This window comes from Eulemur rufifrons, chromosome 8 (genome assembly GCF_041146395.1).
Source record: "Eulemur rufifrons isolate Redbay chromosome 8, OSU_ERuf_1, whole genome shotgun sequence".
In the NCBI taxonomy this organism is placed as follows: domain Eukaryota; kingdom Metazoa; phylum Chordata; class Mammalia; order Primates; family Lemuridae; genus Eulemur; species Eulemur rufifrons.
This window is the reverse complement of record NC_090990.1, coordinates 113,680,047-113,697,831: the sequence shown is the minus strand read 5'-3', so window position 1 is coordinate 113,697,831 and position 17,785 is coordinate 113,680,047. Positions and strand designations below refer to the sequence as shown.

Sequence of the window (17,785 nt, the reverse complement as noted above, 5' to 3'; positions counted from 1 at the left end):
TAAACCACCACATAAAACGATTATCAACAAGGGTGCCAAGGCCATTCAATGAAGAAAAGATAGTTTTCTTACAAATGGTATTGGGAAATTGGATAGCCACATGCAAAAAAATACAGTTAGACCCTTACATCATATAAAAAATTAACTCAAAATAGATCAAATACCTAAAACATATAAGAGCTAAAACTATAAGACTCTGAAGAAAATATAGGGGAAAGCTTCATGGCATTGGATTTGGCAATGATTTCTTGGCTATGACACCAAAAGCACAGGCAAAAGGGAAAATAGATAAAAGGGACACATCAAAATTTAAAACATTTGTACACTAAAGGACACTATCAATAGAATAAAAAGACAACCCATAGAATGGGTTTGCAAATCATATAACTGCTACGGGGTTAATATGCAGAATTTATAAAGAGCTCCTACAACTCAACAACAATGATAAAAATCCAATTAGGAAATGAGCAAAGGACATGAATAGACATTTCTTCAAAGAATATATACAAATGGCCAATAAACACATGAAAATATGCTGGACATCATTAATCATCAGGAAAATGTAAATCGAAGTCACAATGAGATACAACTCACAACCATTAGGATGCCTATTATCAAAAACAAAACAAAACAAAAAACCCAGGAAATAAATAATAAGTATTGGTAAGGACGTGGAGAAATTAGAATCCTGTGCACTTGTTTGTGGGAATGTAAAATGGTGCAGCTGCTATTGAAAACAGTATGGAGGTTCCTCAAAAAATTAAGAAGAGAAACACGCAGGCAACCAAAGAAAATTCAACAAATGGGATCATATCAAGCTAAAAAGCTTCTGCACAGCAAAGGAAACAATCAACAAAGTAAAGAGACAATCCACAGAATGGGAGAAAATATTTGCAAACTACCCATCGGACAAGGGATTAATAAGTAGAATATATAAGGAACTCCAACAGCTCAATAGGAAAAAATCAAATAATCTGATTAAAACACAGGCAAAGGATCTGAATAGACATTTCTCAAAAGAAGACATATGAATGACCAACAGGTATATGAAAAATGCTCAAGATCGTTAGTCATTAGAGAAATGCAAATCAAAACTACAATAAGATTTCCACCTGAATCTCCTCCTTGACCCAACAATCATTCAGCAATAGATTGTTTAATTTCCATGACTTTGTATAGAGATGAGTGTTTCTGTTGGAATTGATTTCTAATTTTATTCCACTGTGGTCTAAGAAGTTATATGGTATAATTTCTATTTTTTTTTAATTTGTTGAGATCTGTTTCGTGGCCTAGGATGTGACCAGTTTTAGGGAAAGTTCCATGAGCTGATGAGAAGAACATATATTCAGTGTTATTTGGGTGGAATATTCTGTAGATGTCTGTTAGGCTCATTTGTTCTAGAGTTCTGTTTAAGTCCATTGTTTCTTTGTTTATTTTCTGTTTGGAGGATCTGTCCAGTTCTGTCAGTGGGGTGTTGAAGTCCCCAGCTATCATGGCATTGCTATTTATCATTTTGTTTAGGTCAAACAGAATTTGATTTATGTATCTGGGCGCTCCTATTTGGATGTGTAAATATTTAGGATTCTTAAGTCTTCTTGTTGAGTTCTGCCCTCCACCACTATATAGTGACTGTCTTTGTCTTTATTTACTTTTGTTGCTTTAAAGTTTATGTTATCTGATATAAGAATAGCTATACCCGCTTTCTTTTCATTTCCATTTGCCTGGAATATTGTTTTCCATCCCTTCACCTTGAATCTGAATGAGTCCTTATGGATTAGATGCGTTTCCTGGAGATGTGTTTCCAAGCAGATACTTGGCTTGTATTTTTTTATCCGTTTGGACAGCCTATGTTCCTTCCACGGGCAATTCAAGCCATTCACATTTATTGAGAGAATTGATATTTGGGGTGGATATCTGTTCATCCTGTTGGGTAGACTCTTATTGTTTTGTTTTACCTCTCAAACCCTTATGGAATCTGGGTTCTAGACATTATTTTCTTTCGTGTTTACTTTGGCCAGTCTAATAACTGTGTGATGTGGTGATTGCCTCTTCAAAAGAAGACAGACTAATGGCCAAAAAACATATGAAAAATTGCTCGACTAATGGCCAAAAAACATATGAAAAATTGCTCAACATCTCTAATCATCAAGGAAATACAAATCAAAACCACAATGAGATATCACTTAACTCCAGTGAGAATGGCTTTTATCAAAAAGTCCCAAAACAATAAATGTTGGCGTGGATGTGGAGAGATAGGAATACTCATACACTGCTGGTGGAACTGCAAACTAGTACAACCTCTGTGGAAAATAATATGGAGATATGTCAAAGAGCTAAAAGTGGAACTACCATTTGATCCAGTAATCTCATTACTGGGCATCTACCCAAAAGAAAGGAAAAAAAGATATTCTATAATAAAGACATCTGCATTCAAATGTTTATAGCAGCATAATTCACAATTGCAAAGATATGGAAACAACCAAAGTGCCCATCAATACATGAGTGGATTAATAAAATGTGTTATATGTATACCATGGAGTACTACTCAGCCATAAAAAACAATGGTGATCTAATATCTCTCCTATTACCTTGGATGGAGCTGGAGCCCATTACTTGAGACCACATGCAAACAGAAACAAAAAATTAATAATTTGATTAGAAATTTAAAATATTTTAATTAAAATTTTAAATAATTTAATTAAAACTTAATGATTGGTAATGTGATTGTGGCGATTTGTAATTTGTTAACATGGCTAAAAATGACTATTTCCCAGAGCTCTCTTCCTTGTATGATTCTGGCTAGGGTGGGCAGCAAGAAACGTTTCGCGTGAGCTCCGGAGGGTGGATGTGAGGCAGCAGCATGTTTTGAGGTGCAAGAGGTTGCTGTGGGAGGACTAGGCAGTGATGCAGCACACACCTGCTGTCACTTATCTACTGACTCGTCTCCTTGGCATGGGGCAGCAGCCGGTCCTGCAGCTAGCTGCTCCACCTCCTTGTGAATCTTCCTTCAGCTTTTCTGCTTCCTGAGCCAGGGGAGTATTTAGCTACAAGACAAAGTGTGCCAGCTCCTCCTGTAGACACCCACATCTTCACCGTTGGAGGTGGTGAGAGACTGACACAGGTTCCCTATATTTTCATGGGTTCCAGCTTGTTGCTGCTCCTCCTCCCCACTTTACATCCATCTCCCCTTCCTGACTGCCTGCTGCAAACTTTATGCTTCAACAGGAAACACAAAGACAACAGCCTCACAAAGACTGTAAACACATCTCACGATTGTGTAAGGTCAAATTTCTAGTGGTTTTGCTTCTCTGATCAAACTCTGGTAGAGAATTTGGTACCAAGTAAGATTCCAGAGGTCCAGAACTTTAAGAATGAATTCTCTGAATAGGTTCTGGATTATCTGAAATTTATTCTCTGGTGTTACAAGATTTAAAAGTATTAATGGCCCTGTTGCCAATGGTAAAGGAGCCACTAGTATTATATAGCATGCAGTGGCAAAACAGTTACACAAATTATCACACATTGACACCTTTAATCAAATGCCTAAAAAACAAGAGTTGGTGCGCGCGCGCACACACACACACACACACACACACACAGAGCAGAGGTGAGAGGTCATAATTTCCAACCAGATATAGAGTCTTCAATTTGAAGCCAACATGTTTAAAGTCAAATTTGCAATTGTCCTAAATTATCAGACTCCCTCTCTAACTTACTCATCTCTATCAATGAGATACTATTCTTCAAATTACCCAGGCATGAAACCTAAAATAGATCCACTCATCTTTGATCTAACTCCTTTTTTTTTAAATTGAGATCAAATCTACATAATATGAAATTCATCATTTTACCAATTTTAAAATGTACAATTCAGTAATTTTTAGTATATTAAAATGTTGTAAAACCATCACCACTATTTACTTAAGAATATTTCCATAATTCTAAAAAGAAACCCCATACTTCTCAATTTCCTACTCCCCCCATCCTGGCACTACTAATCTACAATCTGTCTCTATGGATTTGACTATTTTGGACATTTCTATAAATGGAATAAGAGAATATGCAGCCTTTTGTGTTGAACTTCTGTCATTCAGCATAATGTTTTCAAGGTTCATCCCTGTTGTGGCATGTATCAGTACTTCATTCCTTTTCATAGCTGAATAACATTCCATTATATGGATATACCTCCTGTTTATCCACTGATCAATTGGACAATTGGTTTCTTTCACTTTGGGGCTAGTAGAACAATGCTGCTATGAACATTAGTGTACAAGTTTTTGTGTGAACATACATTTTTCAGTTGTCTTGGATATACACCAAGAAGTGGAATTGCTTCCTCATATAGGAACTCTATATTCAGTTTTTTTGAGGAACTGCCAAACTGCTTACCACAGTAGCTGCACCATTTTATGTTCTTACCAGCAATACAGGAGGATTCCCATTTCTTCATATCCTTGCCAACACTTATTTTCCCTTTTTGTTTTTTTATTATACCCATCCTAGTGGATGTGAAGTGGTTTCTCATTGCAGTTTTGATTTGCATTTTTCTAATAGCTATTGCTCATCTTTTCATGTGCTTTTTGACCCTTTGTATATCTTCTTTGCAGAAATAATCTATTCGAGTTCCTTGCCTGTTTTTAAATTATGTCATTTGTCTTTTTATGGTTGAGTTTTAAGGATTCTTTATGTATTCTGGCTACTAGACCTTTATCTGATATATGATTTACAAATATTTTCTTCCATTTTCTGGGTCGTATTTTCACTTTCTTGGTAGTGCCCTTTGATGTACAAAAGTTTTTAATTTTGATGAGATCCAACTTCTCTATTTTCTCTCCTTTTTTTTTTTTTTTTGAGACAGAATTTCCCAGAGAAGAGTGCCATGGCATCAGCCTAGCTCACAGCAACCTCAGATTCCTGGGCTCAAGTGATCCTCCTGCCTCAGCCTCCCCAGTAACTGGGACTACAGGTACAAGCCACCACACCCGGTTAATTGTTTGTTTCTATTTTTAGTTGTCCAGCTATTTTTTTTCTATTTTTAGTAGAGATGGGGTCTTGCTCTTGCTCAAGCTGGTCTCGAACCCCTGAGCTCAAGCAATCCACCCACCTCAGTCTCCCAGAGTGCTAGGATTACAGGCGTAAGCCACCACACCCAGCTTATTTTTTCTTTTGTTGCTTATGCTTTTTGTGTCATATTTAAGAAAGTATTAACAAATCTAAGACTACAAAGATTTACATCTCTTTTTCCTTTGAAAATTTTTATTGTGTTAGCTCTTACATTTAGGTCTTTGATCCATTTTGAATTAATTTTTTTACATAGTGTAAGGTAAGAATTCAACTTCATTCATTGGTATATGGATATTCAGTTGTCCCAGCAACGTTTGTTGAATAACTGTCTTTTCCCCCTGGAACAGTCTTGGAAGCCTTGTTGAAAATTAGTTGTCCACAGGTGGATGGGTTTATTTCTGAACTTTCAATTCTATTCCGTTGATGTCTAGCCTTATGCTAGTACCATACCCTTTAGAATACTGTAGCTTTGTAGTGAAGTTTTGAAATCCGGAATTGAGAGTCCTTCAACTTTTTGTTTTTCTTTTTCAATACTGCTTTAGCTACTGAAGGTCCTTTGCATTTCCATATGAATTTTAGGATCAGTTTGCCTATATTCCAAAAAAGGCAGTTAAAATTTTGATAGGTTTTACGTTGAAACTATAGAGTAATTTGAGAGTATTGTCATCCTTTTTTTCCTCCTCCTCTTACTTCAGTTTATTCTGGGTGGGGTTTTTTTTTAACCATTTTAAACTATTTTAAGTGTACAATTCGATGACATTAAGTACATTCGCATTGTTGTGCAAGCATTACCACCATCCATCTCCAGAACTATTTTCATCTTCCCAAACTGAAACTCTGTACCCATTAAACAGTAACTCCCCATTCTCTGCTCCCTCTAGCCCCTGGCAGCCACCACTCTTCTCCTTTCTGTCTCTATGAGTTTGACTACTCTAGGTACCTCATATAAGTGGAATCATACAGTATGTGTCCTTTTGTGACTATCTTACTTCACTTAACACAATGTCCTCAAGGTTCATCCACATGGTAGATATGTGTCAGAATCCTTTTTTAAGGCTGAATACTATTCCATTGCTTGTAGATACCACATTTTGTTTATCCATTCATCCACTGATGGACATGTGGCTTGCTTGCTTCTACCTGTGGGCTATTGTGAATAAGGCTGCTATGAACATGGGTACACAAATACATGTTCAAGTCCCTATTTTTAATTATCTTGGATATATACTCAGAAGTAGAATTGCCGGATCATATGGTAATTCCATTGTAATTTTTTTGAGGAACTGCCATATTGGTTTCCATAGTAGCCCCATAGTGGCTACACCATTTTACACTCTCACTAGCAGTTCCCAAAGGATCCAATTTCTCCATCCTCACCAACACTTGTTATTTTCTGGGTTTTTTTTTTTGTTTTGTTGTTTAATGATAGCCATCCTAATGAGTATAAAGTGGTACAATGCCCAAGTATTGTATTCTTTTTCATGCTATGGTGAATGAAATTGTTTTCTTAATTTTTTTGTTGGATTGTTCATTGCTATTGTATAGAAATATTAATACAATTGGTTTTTGTATATTGGTCTTATATCTTTAACTTTGCTGAATTCATTTACTACTAGATCTAATTGTGTATGTGTGAGTGTGTATGCATGTGGGTGTGCTTTAGGTTTTTCTATATTTAAATTATACATAATCATGTCATCTATGAATAAAGGTAGTTTTACCTCTTCCTTTCCAATCTGGATGCCTTTTATTTCTTTTCCTGCCTAGTTGCCCTGGCTAGAACTTCCTATAGAGTGTTGAATAGAAGTGATAAGTGTGGTCATTTTCTTTTTTTCCTGATCTTAGGGGGAAATAATTTCTCCATTTCTGAACGATGTTTTTGCCAAATATAGAATTTTTAGTATTAATATGTCTTGACACTGCCTTCTAGCCTCTATGGTTTCTGATGAGAAGTCAGCTATTAATTTTATTAAAGAACGTTTTTATGTTATAAATTCTTACTCATTCTTTTCAAAAATCTCTCTTTGTATTGAGCCTTTGTCAGTTTGATTATGGTATGTCTGGGTGTGGATCTTTTGGAGTTTGTCCTACTTGGAGTTTGTTGTGATCCTTGAAGTTGTGGATTAATATTTTTCATCAAATTTGGGAAAGTTTTAGACATTATTTCCTGAAATATTCTTTCTGCCCATTTCTCTTTCTCTCTCCCAATTTCCTTCTGAAACTCTCGTTATACATATCTTAGTTTGCTTAATGAGAAACCACAGGTCTCTTAGGCTCTGCTCATTTTTCTTCATTCTTTTTTCTTTCTCTTCCTCAGATTGAGTAATCTCAATTGATCTATCTTCAAGTAGCTGATTCTTTCTTCTGCTTCCTCAGATCTGCTTTTGAGCGCCTGTAGTGAACGTTTCATTTAACTATCATACTTTTCAATTCTAGATTTTTTATTTGGCTTCTTTTTATAATTTCTACCTCCTTATGAATATTTTCTATATTATAAGGTATTATGTTCATGCTCCTCTTTAATTCTTTTTATATGGTTTCCTTTAGGTCTTTGAACATATTTAAAATAGCTGATTTAAAATATTTGTCTGATCAGTCCAATGTCTGAGCTTTCTCAGGAATACTTTTGATTGATTGCTTATTTTCCTGTGAATGGGTCATACTTTCTTGTTTCTATGCATGATGCATAATTTTTAATGGAAAACTCAACATTTTGAATATTATAATTTGGCAACTCTAGAAATCAAATTCTAACCCATCCACGGGCTTTGTTTTTGCTGTTTGCTATAGCAAGTTTGTTTAGTGACTTTTCTGGATTAATTTTTTAATATCTGTATTCTTTGTCATGTTTTGGCCCCTGAAGTCTCTAATCTGTTAATTTAGTGATCAGCTAATGATTGGACAAAGATTCCCACGGAACAAAAACAACAAAAAAATCTTCCATCTTTGCAGAGGTATTCTGTATCTTTACCGGGGCATGCCTTCAACACTCGGCCAGACAGTTTACAACTCTCCCTTGGCCTTCAATTCCTGTTTGCTCAGGCGAGCTAGTGGTGAGAACTTGAGACTTTCTCTGGTCTTTCTTGAGAATGTGAACAGCCCTGGGCATGCACATGGCCTTCTAAATTCCCAGAAATGTCAGCGCTTTCCAAAGTCCTTATTCTGTAAAGCATCTCATTCCCCAAACTTTCCTCCCAAGAAACCAAATAAAAAACCTGGAATTGAAAAGTATAATAGTTAAATGAAATAGTCAACCAAGGTGTTTGGTTAATCTATTGTTTGCTCCAACTGTTATCCATTGTCTCAGCAGCAAAGGCTAAAACATTTGCCTATGTTTTCAATAAATGACTCTAGGTATCAGCTTTGGAGTTGGACAAGCTCTGAAGCAAAATGAAACATGCCTTTTGATCCCATCTTTTAGGGAGTCACCACACAGACCTACCAAGGACAGATATTTCTAAATGATATTCATTCTACTCCCTCCAGTACTGATACTAGAATGCAGTCTGTTATTTTCAAGGTTACCACTGAGCTGGGGAGCTGTAGGTAGGACTAGGGCAAGTAAAAATGCCACAAAGCTTGCTCTTCTACCAAGATTCAGCTGTTTTCTTGAATTTGTGTTCCTCGAGTTGTTGTGAGCATCTGGTTAGTCTCCAGAGCCCTGAAAAAGTTGATTCTAACAGTTTTTGCCAGATTTTTAGTTGTTTTCATGGTGGCATTGACTTTCGGAGTAGCTTACTCCACCATTTTCCCAGAGATCACAACTCATTTCTTTTTTTCCATCTACTATATCCAGAAAATCACCAAATCCAGCCAATTATTCTTCTAAAAGCCACCTTTACATGTTTTTCTTAATCACTACCATCACCAGGCACTATCATACTAGTTACATCGATAAGTTCTGGAATTATATATTGGTGTTTGAATACCAGCTCCACCACTTCCTATATATATGACCTGAAGCAAGTTAATTAAAACTTTCTATGCCTCAGTTTTACCATCTGTAAAACAGAATAATAAAAGTATCTATTGTTATGAGAATTAAATGAGTTAACACTTGTCAAGTGACTAGTACTGGGCCTCGCACATAATAAACAGTTGAAAATTTTTAGGCATTAAATTCGTTCAGCAAATATTTATTGAAACTAAATTTATTGAGATTATATACTCATCACTAGGACTATTACAGTGAACAAAACTAACTACAGGTAAAATCTCTACTCTTGTGGAGCTTACATGAAATCCCAAATACTACATATTCAGATTGCTATTTCTCAGATAACTTCCATTGGAAAACAATTTTTCATGAGTTCCTCATATTTCTTCCCAACTTGTAAGCAGATGCACAGATAACCTTAATTTTGGACTGTCTCCCTTTAGAGAAGAGAATAGGTTTGTTTATTGTCTATAATGATACAAAGATCTTCGCCCAGGGCAAAGGCCAGGCAGATATGCTTGCATCCCACCATAAAAGATTTGAGTTTCCTAGGCTTGGGGTTCCTCAGCTCTGGCAAAAATGCATGACATACACAGCATTCACTCTTCATCACCTCTGTGAGCCTTGAAGAGCAAAGGAAACGGATGTGAAACTGACATCCATGCTGCCTGCTGTGCCATGAGTAATAGAGTCCTTTGTCTCTGACTCAGGAGTCTCATGTCTTCTGCCAGTATCCATGCAACAGGCTAACTTTTTAGCTTACAGGTAGGGTAAGATCTCAGACCTTTTCATTTTTGACAACTCCCATCCAATATGCTGTTACAAAGATAGGTTTCTTAATCCTGATTTCTACCCATTACATCTAAATTTCTTTATCTGGCTTTCAGGCTCTTCCCTACCTATCCAGCTGAATGCCTATTTCTTCTTGAAGAAGACCTTCTGCTTCATGGCCCAGTGTTTTCATACATACAATATCATGCTCATGTCTACCTCTGACATTGGGCTCATATTCCACCCACCCCCTTTTTGGAATTCCTTTCCTTTTCCCCTTTTTCAGACTTGGACAACTCAAATCCACTTCTTAAGACCTATTTCAAGTCCAAAACTGGCAAAAAAACAAAAACAAAAAACCCCCAAAAAACAAAAAAAAACCCCAAAAAACAAACAAAATAAAAACAACCCAACAACAGCAATAAAAAACCTTCCCTATTGATCACTCTTTCTGCAAACATCTGTAGTACTTAAGAACATATACACAGAGTTTGAGTATATATTATGTTATGTTTTCTAATGGTTCCATATGGGTATGCATTGCCTCCCCATTCTGATTTTAAGCAAGAAGGAAGAGTGCTGGGCACAGGGCAGAAACTGAATATGATTCATTGAAGTGCGCACTGAAGCCAGAGTTCCCAGATTCAGACACCCACAACTTACTGGCTGTGTGACCTTGGGCATGTTAGTTTTTTCTATGCCTCAGTTTCTTCAACTTTAAAATGGAAATGGTGGTAATGATAATATATGTCTCACAGACTTGTGAGAATTAAATTAATACACATAAAACATAACACCAAAAATCAAGTTAGAAACATCACAGAATTTAGAACTGTAAGAACCTATGGAGGTGTGTAGTATTACAGAGGATTTCATATCTAAAAAACCTTTCTTATAAACCTCTCAAAACTACCAGATAAAATTAAACATATTCTGTTTGGCAAGAAAATAAAGAAATATTCAAAAGTCAAAAATGAAACGATGGCACAAATCTAAAGAGGAAGGTGAACGTTAAAGCTGGTAGCTATTCTAGAACATTTGCTGGTCCACAATAATCAGAATTTGTTTTTTGTTTTTTGGGTTTTTTTTGAGACAGAGTCTCGCTCTGTTGCCCAGGCTAGAGGGAGTGCCGTGGCATCAGCCTAGCTCACAGCAACCTCAAACTCCTGGACTCAAGCAATCCTCCTGCCTCAGCCTCCTGAGTAGCTGGGACTACAGGCATGCGCCACCATGCCCGGCTAATTTTTCTATATGTATTTTAGCTGTCCATATAATTTCTTTCTATTTTTAGTAGAGATGGGGTCTCGCTCTTGCTCAGGCTGATCTCAAACTCCTGAGCTCAAACAATCCGCCTGCCTCGGCCTCCCAGAGTGCTAGGATTACAGGCGTGAGCCACCGTGCCCGGCCAAGCTTCCTTGTATTAGTTAGAAAGGAAGAGAAATAAATAGCGTCAATCTGTAGTAAGTAAATTATGCATGTTAGGATTTTGAGGGTAACCATTATAATAATAGAACATCCAATAAAGGGGGGGATCTGGAATAGGAGATAAAATTCCCATCCAAAGGAAAGCAAGAAAGGAATGGGAATAAGGAAACAGAAAAAGCGGCAGAAATAGAAAGTTCAAATTAAGATATTAATAGTAAAAATGAATCTAAATGTAACAGTAATTATGATAAACGGATCAAGCTCTTCGGGTTGAAAGTCAATATGGAAGGAATTTTTTTAAAGGGCTTTAAAAGGGATTTTTAAAAATTCACTTAATTTGCTGTTTACAGGATAAATACTCAGAACATAGAGACAAATAAAGGTTGAAATTTAAAGAGGCAGTTTACTAACTGAAAGAAAGCTTACATAGCTATATTATTAATAATATCAAACAAAAATATTACTGAAATAAATGGTCACTACATAATCAATGTTTTCATTGAAAAGGAAGATATAAACTACTAAATTCTTATGTACCTAATAACACAGCTTTAGACTATTAATATATAAAGTAAAAAACGACAGAATGACAAAAAAATTGACAAATCTACCATCATTGTGACAGATTCTAGCATACCTCTTTTAGTAACTGATAGAACAGCTGACTAAAACACCAACAGGGGATTATTTAAACAACACCATAAGCTTGATCAAACTGATTATATATAAAACAGAGTACCAGCAAGTGAAGAGTATATTCTTACAAAAATTGGACATAACTAGATCACAAATTATGTCCTAGCATATTTGAAATAATCAGTTTCACACAGATAAAGCTCTCTGAACCCAATGCAATTAAATTACAGTACACACCAATTTTTTAAAGATAATGTTTTTAAAATGTATATTTGAAATTTTGAATTTGAAAATATTTAGACCTGAGTGATAAATAATAATAATGAAAATACACATCAAAATTTGTAGGACGTAACTAAACCAGTATTTGAGGGAAATGGACAGTCTTAATTGCCCATATTATCAAGAAAATGATGCAAAAATCAATGAGTTAACCAACTAAAGAATTTAGGAACATAGCAATTAAGACAGATTCAAAGAATTACAAGAAAAGAAACGATTTATTCATACATTAAACTAATGTTTATTGAGCACCTGCTATTAGGCATTTAAGATTCACCAGTAGGCTGGGTGCGGTGGCTCATGCCTGTAGGAGGCTGAGGCAGGAGGATTGCTTGAGGTGAGGATTTTGAGGCCAGCCTGAGCAAGAGCGAGACCCTGTCTCTACTAAACATAGAAAAATTAGCTGGACATGGTGGCTAGCACCTGTAATCCCAGCTACTCGGGTGGCTGAAGCAGTAGGATTGCTTGAGCCCAGGAGTTTGAGGTTGCTGTGAGCTAGGCTGACGCCACAACACTTTAGCCCAGGTGACAGAGTGAGACTCCATCTCAAAAAAAAAAGATTCAGCAGTGATCTAAACAACATCTTTGTCCTCATGGAACTTAGAGCCTCCATAACCAAATGTGGAAATACTGACTATCAAGAGATTTGAGTTCACTCCAACTCTCCCAGTAACCAACTGTGTGTCTTTAGGTAAATCATTTATTCTCACCTTGCCTCCTTTTCCTTATCTTAGAGATGAGATCAGAATATCTATCCTATCTATCATATGATAAAACCAGATGGGATCCAATGACATAAAGATTATCTTGGAGAAGTATAAGCATTATACAGATATAAAAAGATTATTATTAATATTTAAAACGTCCACATTCCATTTGTTATCATTGCCTTCCTTGTCTTGGGAAATACGATGACAGCTGGATTTAAAACGTTCCCTCCTTTAGTTGGCTAAAGGCCATAAAATGGGTCTGGCTTACAAGATGGCTTCAAATCTTAATGCTGGGAGAGACTGAGTGCTGGGTCACCTGTTGCTGTGAAATCAAAGATACAGCATAAATCTACTCTCAAGTATGTCTTTATGCCTTGTATTTCTGCAACTCTTCCCCACCCCCTTTTTTTTTCTTGAGATGGAGTCTTGCTCTGTTGCCCTGGGTGAAGTGCCATGGCATCATCATAGTTCACTGCAACCTCTAACTTCTGGGCTCAAGCGATCCTCCTGCCTCAGCCTCCCGAGTAGCTGGGACTACGGGTGCGTGCCACAATGCCTGGCTAAATTTTTCTATTTTTAGTAGAGACAGGGTTTCACTCTTGCTCAGGGTGGTTTCAAATTCCTGAGCTCAAACAATCCTCCTTCCTTGGCCTCCCAGAGTTCTAGGATTACAACCTTATTTCTGCAACTCTGAACAACGGAATTTAGCACTTGTCAAATCCCACACTTCAAGATCAAAGATTCTTGACACATCAAACATGGAATTAAAAATTGCCTCTCATAAATCATTTATGGTTCCTTTGAAAAGAAAAACTATTAAAAAAATTACTTCTCCGAGCAGTCAATTGTTTTCAATCAATTTACTTTTACTGAGCATTTCTTATGTGCTAGGCATTGGAAATTCAGAGATTACAATTTAGTGGTGAGGCTGACAAAATAGTCTAGCATTCTTTCAACACGAAGGCATGAAATCATCAGAGAAGACCCCATCCCACCCCTACCCAAGCCCAACCTCATTATACCATCCTTAGAGCTGAACTAACAAAGAGAATGAGGGCAGAGGTAAATGGTGCTGGTTTCATTTATTGTTGCCATATTCCTGGGGCCTAGGGTAGGATCTCAATAAATACTCGTTGACTAAATGAATAAAGGAATTGTGTAGAACATAATGAAAGAATGCCTTGGTAGCCAGCACACATTACCTAACAAACACTTGCTGATTGCCTTGGAGACCAAGGAAGACGTATCTAGCCAACTTCCCTCCATCCTCCCAAACCCTTGCCAGGCCTCTCCCTCCTGCCTCAGGACATGTGGCCCAATCAGCTCTACCTCTGTGTTCCACCTGTAAAAACTGGCTGGCCCAGACACCAGGTGAAAGAGTGCTGTCACCCTCTGAACGCCCATCCCCTACTACGCTGAGTGTGGCCTTGTGTCTGATGAACGAAGCTGATTTGAAAGAGGACCACACCCTAAAGGAGAAAATAAAGGACTTTCCATCTTCAAAGCTCCTCCCTACCCAATCATTAATTTTAGATGGATGATCTGGTGTCTGGCAGGCTGCTATTATTAATTTCCTATCTGACAAAGAAGCAGATTGTGTGTAGTGGAGGAAGGAGGGAGGGACAGAGGTTATAAGCTCTACCTCAAGGCCACATGGTCAGGTCAAAGACAGAGCAGATGGTCACAGAATTTTATTCAATCATAGGCCATTACGATTCTCTCTTACTGCTCACTACTGTTGAGTTTTTGTGATTTCTCCTTCTCATTTATGGAAGTCCCTATTAGTAGAGTCTTTCTCTCATGTGTGTGTGCACATGGGTATACGTGTAATTTGAAGAGAGCTCCCAAGTTGGGTCAAGTCTATCAGAAATGTGCCTGAAATTGATCCCCTCTGTCCCTTCTCAGGGCTACAGCCCTAGTTCAGGGTCACTCACCTGTGGCCTGGACTTTTCAATCCAAGTTTAAAACCTGTTAATAGTGTGTAGATAAATTAAACAAATAACCAAATAAATATAATGCTAATCATTTTTTGATAATGTACAATCATACGCCTACTTTTGTGTCCATCAAATTTTCTGAACAAAAATCAACACATGTGGTCTGAAAATGGAGCACATGAATTGAAATTAGGAAATGTCCTAGAAAATGGGTCACGCTGCCCATACCTGTGTCCTGCAACCGTCCCCTCAACATTTCAGGAATAATATTGACAATATTTCCTTCCTGTACCTCAACCCACTGCCGTATTTAAAATGCGATTTATCAGTTGTCAACACAAGAAAATAAATTGCCTTTATATTGCTGTTTAAGTCTCTAACTGGGTCAGGAAGCCATAAAACTTTCAGTTCTTCATGATAGCCTGAGAGACTAAAGCCAAGACTGGCCTTGAATTATTCTGCTTTCTTTGCTTTACTTTCAGTTTTCAATCAATCAAGTGTTTTTGGAGAGTCCAGTGCTAGTAAGTGTCTAGGCTTGTGCTGGCAACTATTTTTTTTTTAATGCCACAAATCTTATTTATTTCACATCTATTATTAAGAAGGTAAATTTATTAGTGTCTTACTATGTACCAGGTACTGGGTTAAGAACTTTTGATGCTTTATCTCTTTTAATTCTCACAACAGCCCTTTGCAAAAGGATTACTATGATGTCAATATTGGGGATGAGAAGAGTAACGCTTAAAGAGAATAAGTAGCCTATCCAAAGTCTTACACAGCTAGTAAATGGCAAAGCTAAACTTTAAGCCCAGTACTGAATGCCTAAGTTTGTGCTCTTTACAACAAGTAGCTTACAGTCTATCTGGGGAGTTAAGACATTCACATAAGAAACAATTGGAAAACAGTATTCCATGAAATGCTAAGATGTGACTCCTTAAATCATAAATTATGATGGTTATCCAAGGCCAAATTGAGATTTGTTTTTCTGAACCCTGAGGGACATTTAGGAGGAATGAGACTCAGTTTTATAACAAAATAAAAGTTTACAAGAGCCCTGAGTTTTATACAATCAAAAAATTCCCTGAGCGAAGGTATAGGGTGGGCAGATAAGAGAACTCATAGGAAAATGCCTCCAGAGCTAATTAACTCGTATTTGTCAAACACTCTCCAGTTCACAGAGCATTTTCTCTCTCTCTCTCTCTCTCTCTCTTCCTCTCTCTCACACACACATATATATATAAAATATTTTTTTGAGACAAGGTCTTGCTCTGTTGCCTGGGCTGCAGTGCAGTGGCATCGTCATAGCTCACTGAAACCTCGAACTCCTGGGCTCACGTAATCCTCCTGCCTCAGCCTCCTGAGTAGCTGGTACTACAGGCTCACACCACCAAGACCAGCTAATTTTTCTATTTTTTGTATAAATGGGGTCTCACTGTGTTGCCCAGGCTGTTCTCAAACTCCTGGTCTCAAATGATCCTCCCACCTCAGCTTCCCAAAGTGCTAGGATTCCAGATGTGAGCCACCATGCCTGGCCCATTTTCTATATACTGTGTCACATCATCCTCACAACAACCCTGTGAGATACAAATTATCTCTATTTTACAATTGAAGACAAAGCATTCATTAAGTAGCTTGCCCCACACCACTGAGTGATGTTACAAAGTGGTCAGAATAGAGACTGAGACCCAGCTCCTCCCAGCTCCTCCCAGCTCCTCCCAGCATTTTCTGCTGTGACTCATTGCCACTCAGGACTCAGGCAGCCCACTGTCCAGTCTGGCTACTCTCCCTGGGAGCTTTCCTACCTGGCCTTCTACTCAGTGGGTCCTGCTGGAGTCCCTTCCATCAGTCCAACTGGTGGGCTTTACCAACTGTCATGGAAGCTTCCAACAGCCACATTCTACCCACCAACGCTTCTGCCTTTAGAGAATCAGAAATCCCCCGGTTTTGGGGGCAGAGACTTGGATATACTCATGAAGCCTCAAGCTCCTAAAACTCATGATTATCCTTTTTCTCCTGCAGCAACTTTTGCACCATACACCAAGGAAAAGCTGGTCATTGGGTGATTTCCCAGGCCATTTGGACATCGTGAAACTTGAAAAGAGAGAAATTTCTGGAGCTCTGCTTTTGAGTGTCCTGTAGTCTTTTCTCTTTCCCTAAGCTCCCCTCTGATTATAGATAGTCTAACTTTCCTGCAGTCAACAAATATTTGTTGAGCAACCATTAGGTGCCAGAGACTATTCTAAGTTGGGAGGATACATCACTGAGCGTCACAGAAAAGTGCTTGCTCTCATGAAAGTCGTAGCGGGAAGAGCCAAATTGACTAAATAAATAACATGCCAAATGGGGATGGGCACTGTGATGAAAAATAAGGAGTTAGAAAACAACTAGTGGAATGAGGTCTATTTTTGGAGGCTGAACAGGGAAAGCAACTTTAATGAGACTCCTAAATGCAATAAGGGAGCAAGCAAAGCCACTTGGCCCTCAAGGGAGGTGAGGTGAGTTCATACTCAGGTTATTCAAGGAATAGTAAGGGGGCCAGTGTGGCTGGAGCAGAGTGAACAAAGGGGAGCGTGGTAGTAGATGAAGTCAGAGTGGGCCTTGTAGGGCCTTGTAGGCCCATCAAAGATTGCTGCTGTTCAGGTATTCGGCCTCTTTCAAACCAACCAAGCAATTATCTTAGGTCAGAATTGTTGGGCACAGAGATGAGTAATCCAAAGTCTTCATAGTCAAGAAGCTCAGAATCTAATGAAGAACAAAGACAGCGAATCGGCAACCATATCCCAGTGCAATAAGCACTGGGATAGAATTAAGCACAGAATGCAGTAGTAATATTAATATAACAGAGAGCACCTGATGTTGATGGGGGATGTCAGAGAAAGTGAAGTCTAACCCTGTTCTAATCAATAAGGTGGGCACTAGTCCAATGCAGTTGTTAAGGATATGAAATGTGCCCAGTATGACGGAGGAACCAAATTTTTAATATTAATTAATTTAAATACAAAACTGAAGCAGTGTGAAATATTTTC

At 37.8% G+C, this 17,785-nt stretch overlaps 1 protein-coding gene across 1 annotated transcript in view; it reads right to left on the bottom strand.

Moving 5' to 3' along the window:
* Window positions 1–16,602, bottom strand: part of TMIGD3 (transmembrane and immunoglobulin domain containing 3) — a 68,505-nt gene extending 51,903 nt beyond the window's left edge. Inside the window, 1 exon segment of the mRNA XM_069478978.1 lies at window positions 16,495–16,602. Within this exon segment, the coding sequence (XP_069335079.1) occupies window positions 16,495–16,602 (108 nt within the window).
* Between the last annotated feature and the right edge of the window lie 1,183 nt (window positions 16,603–17,785).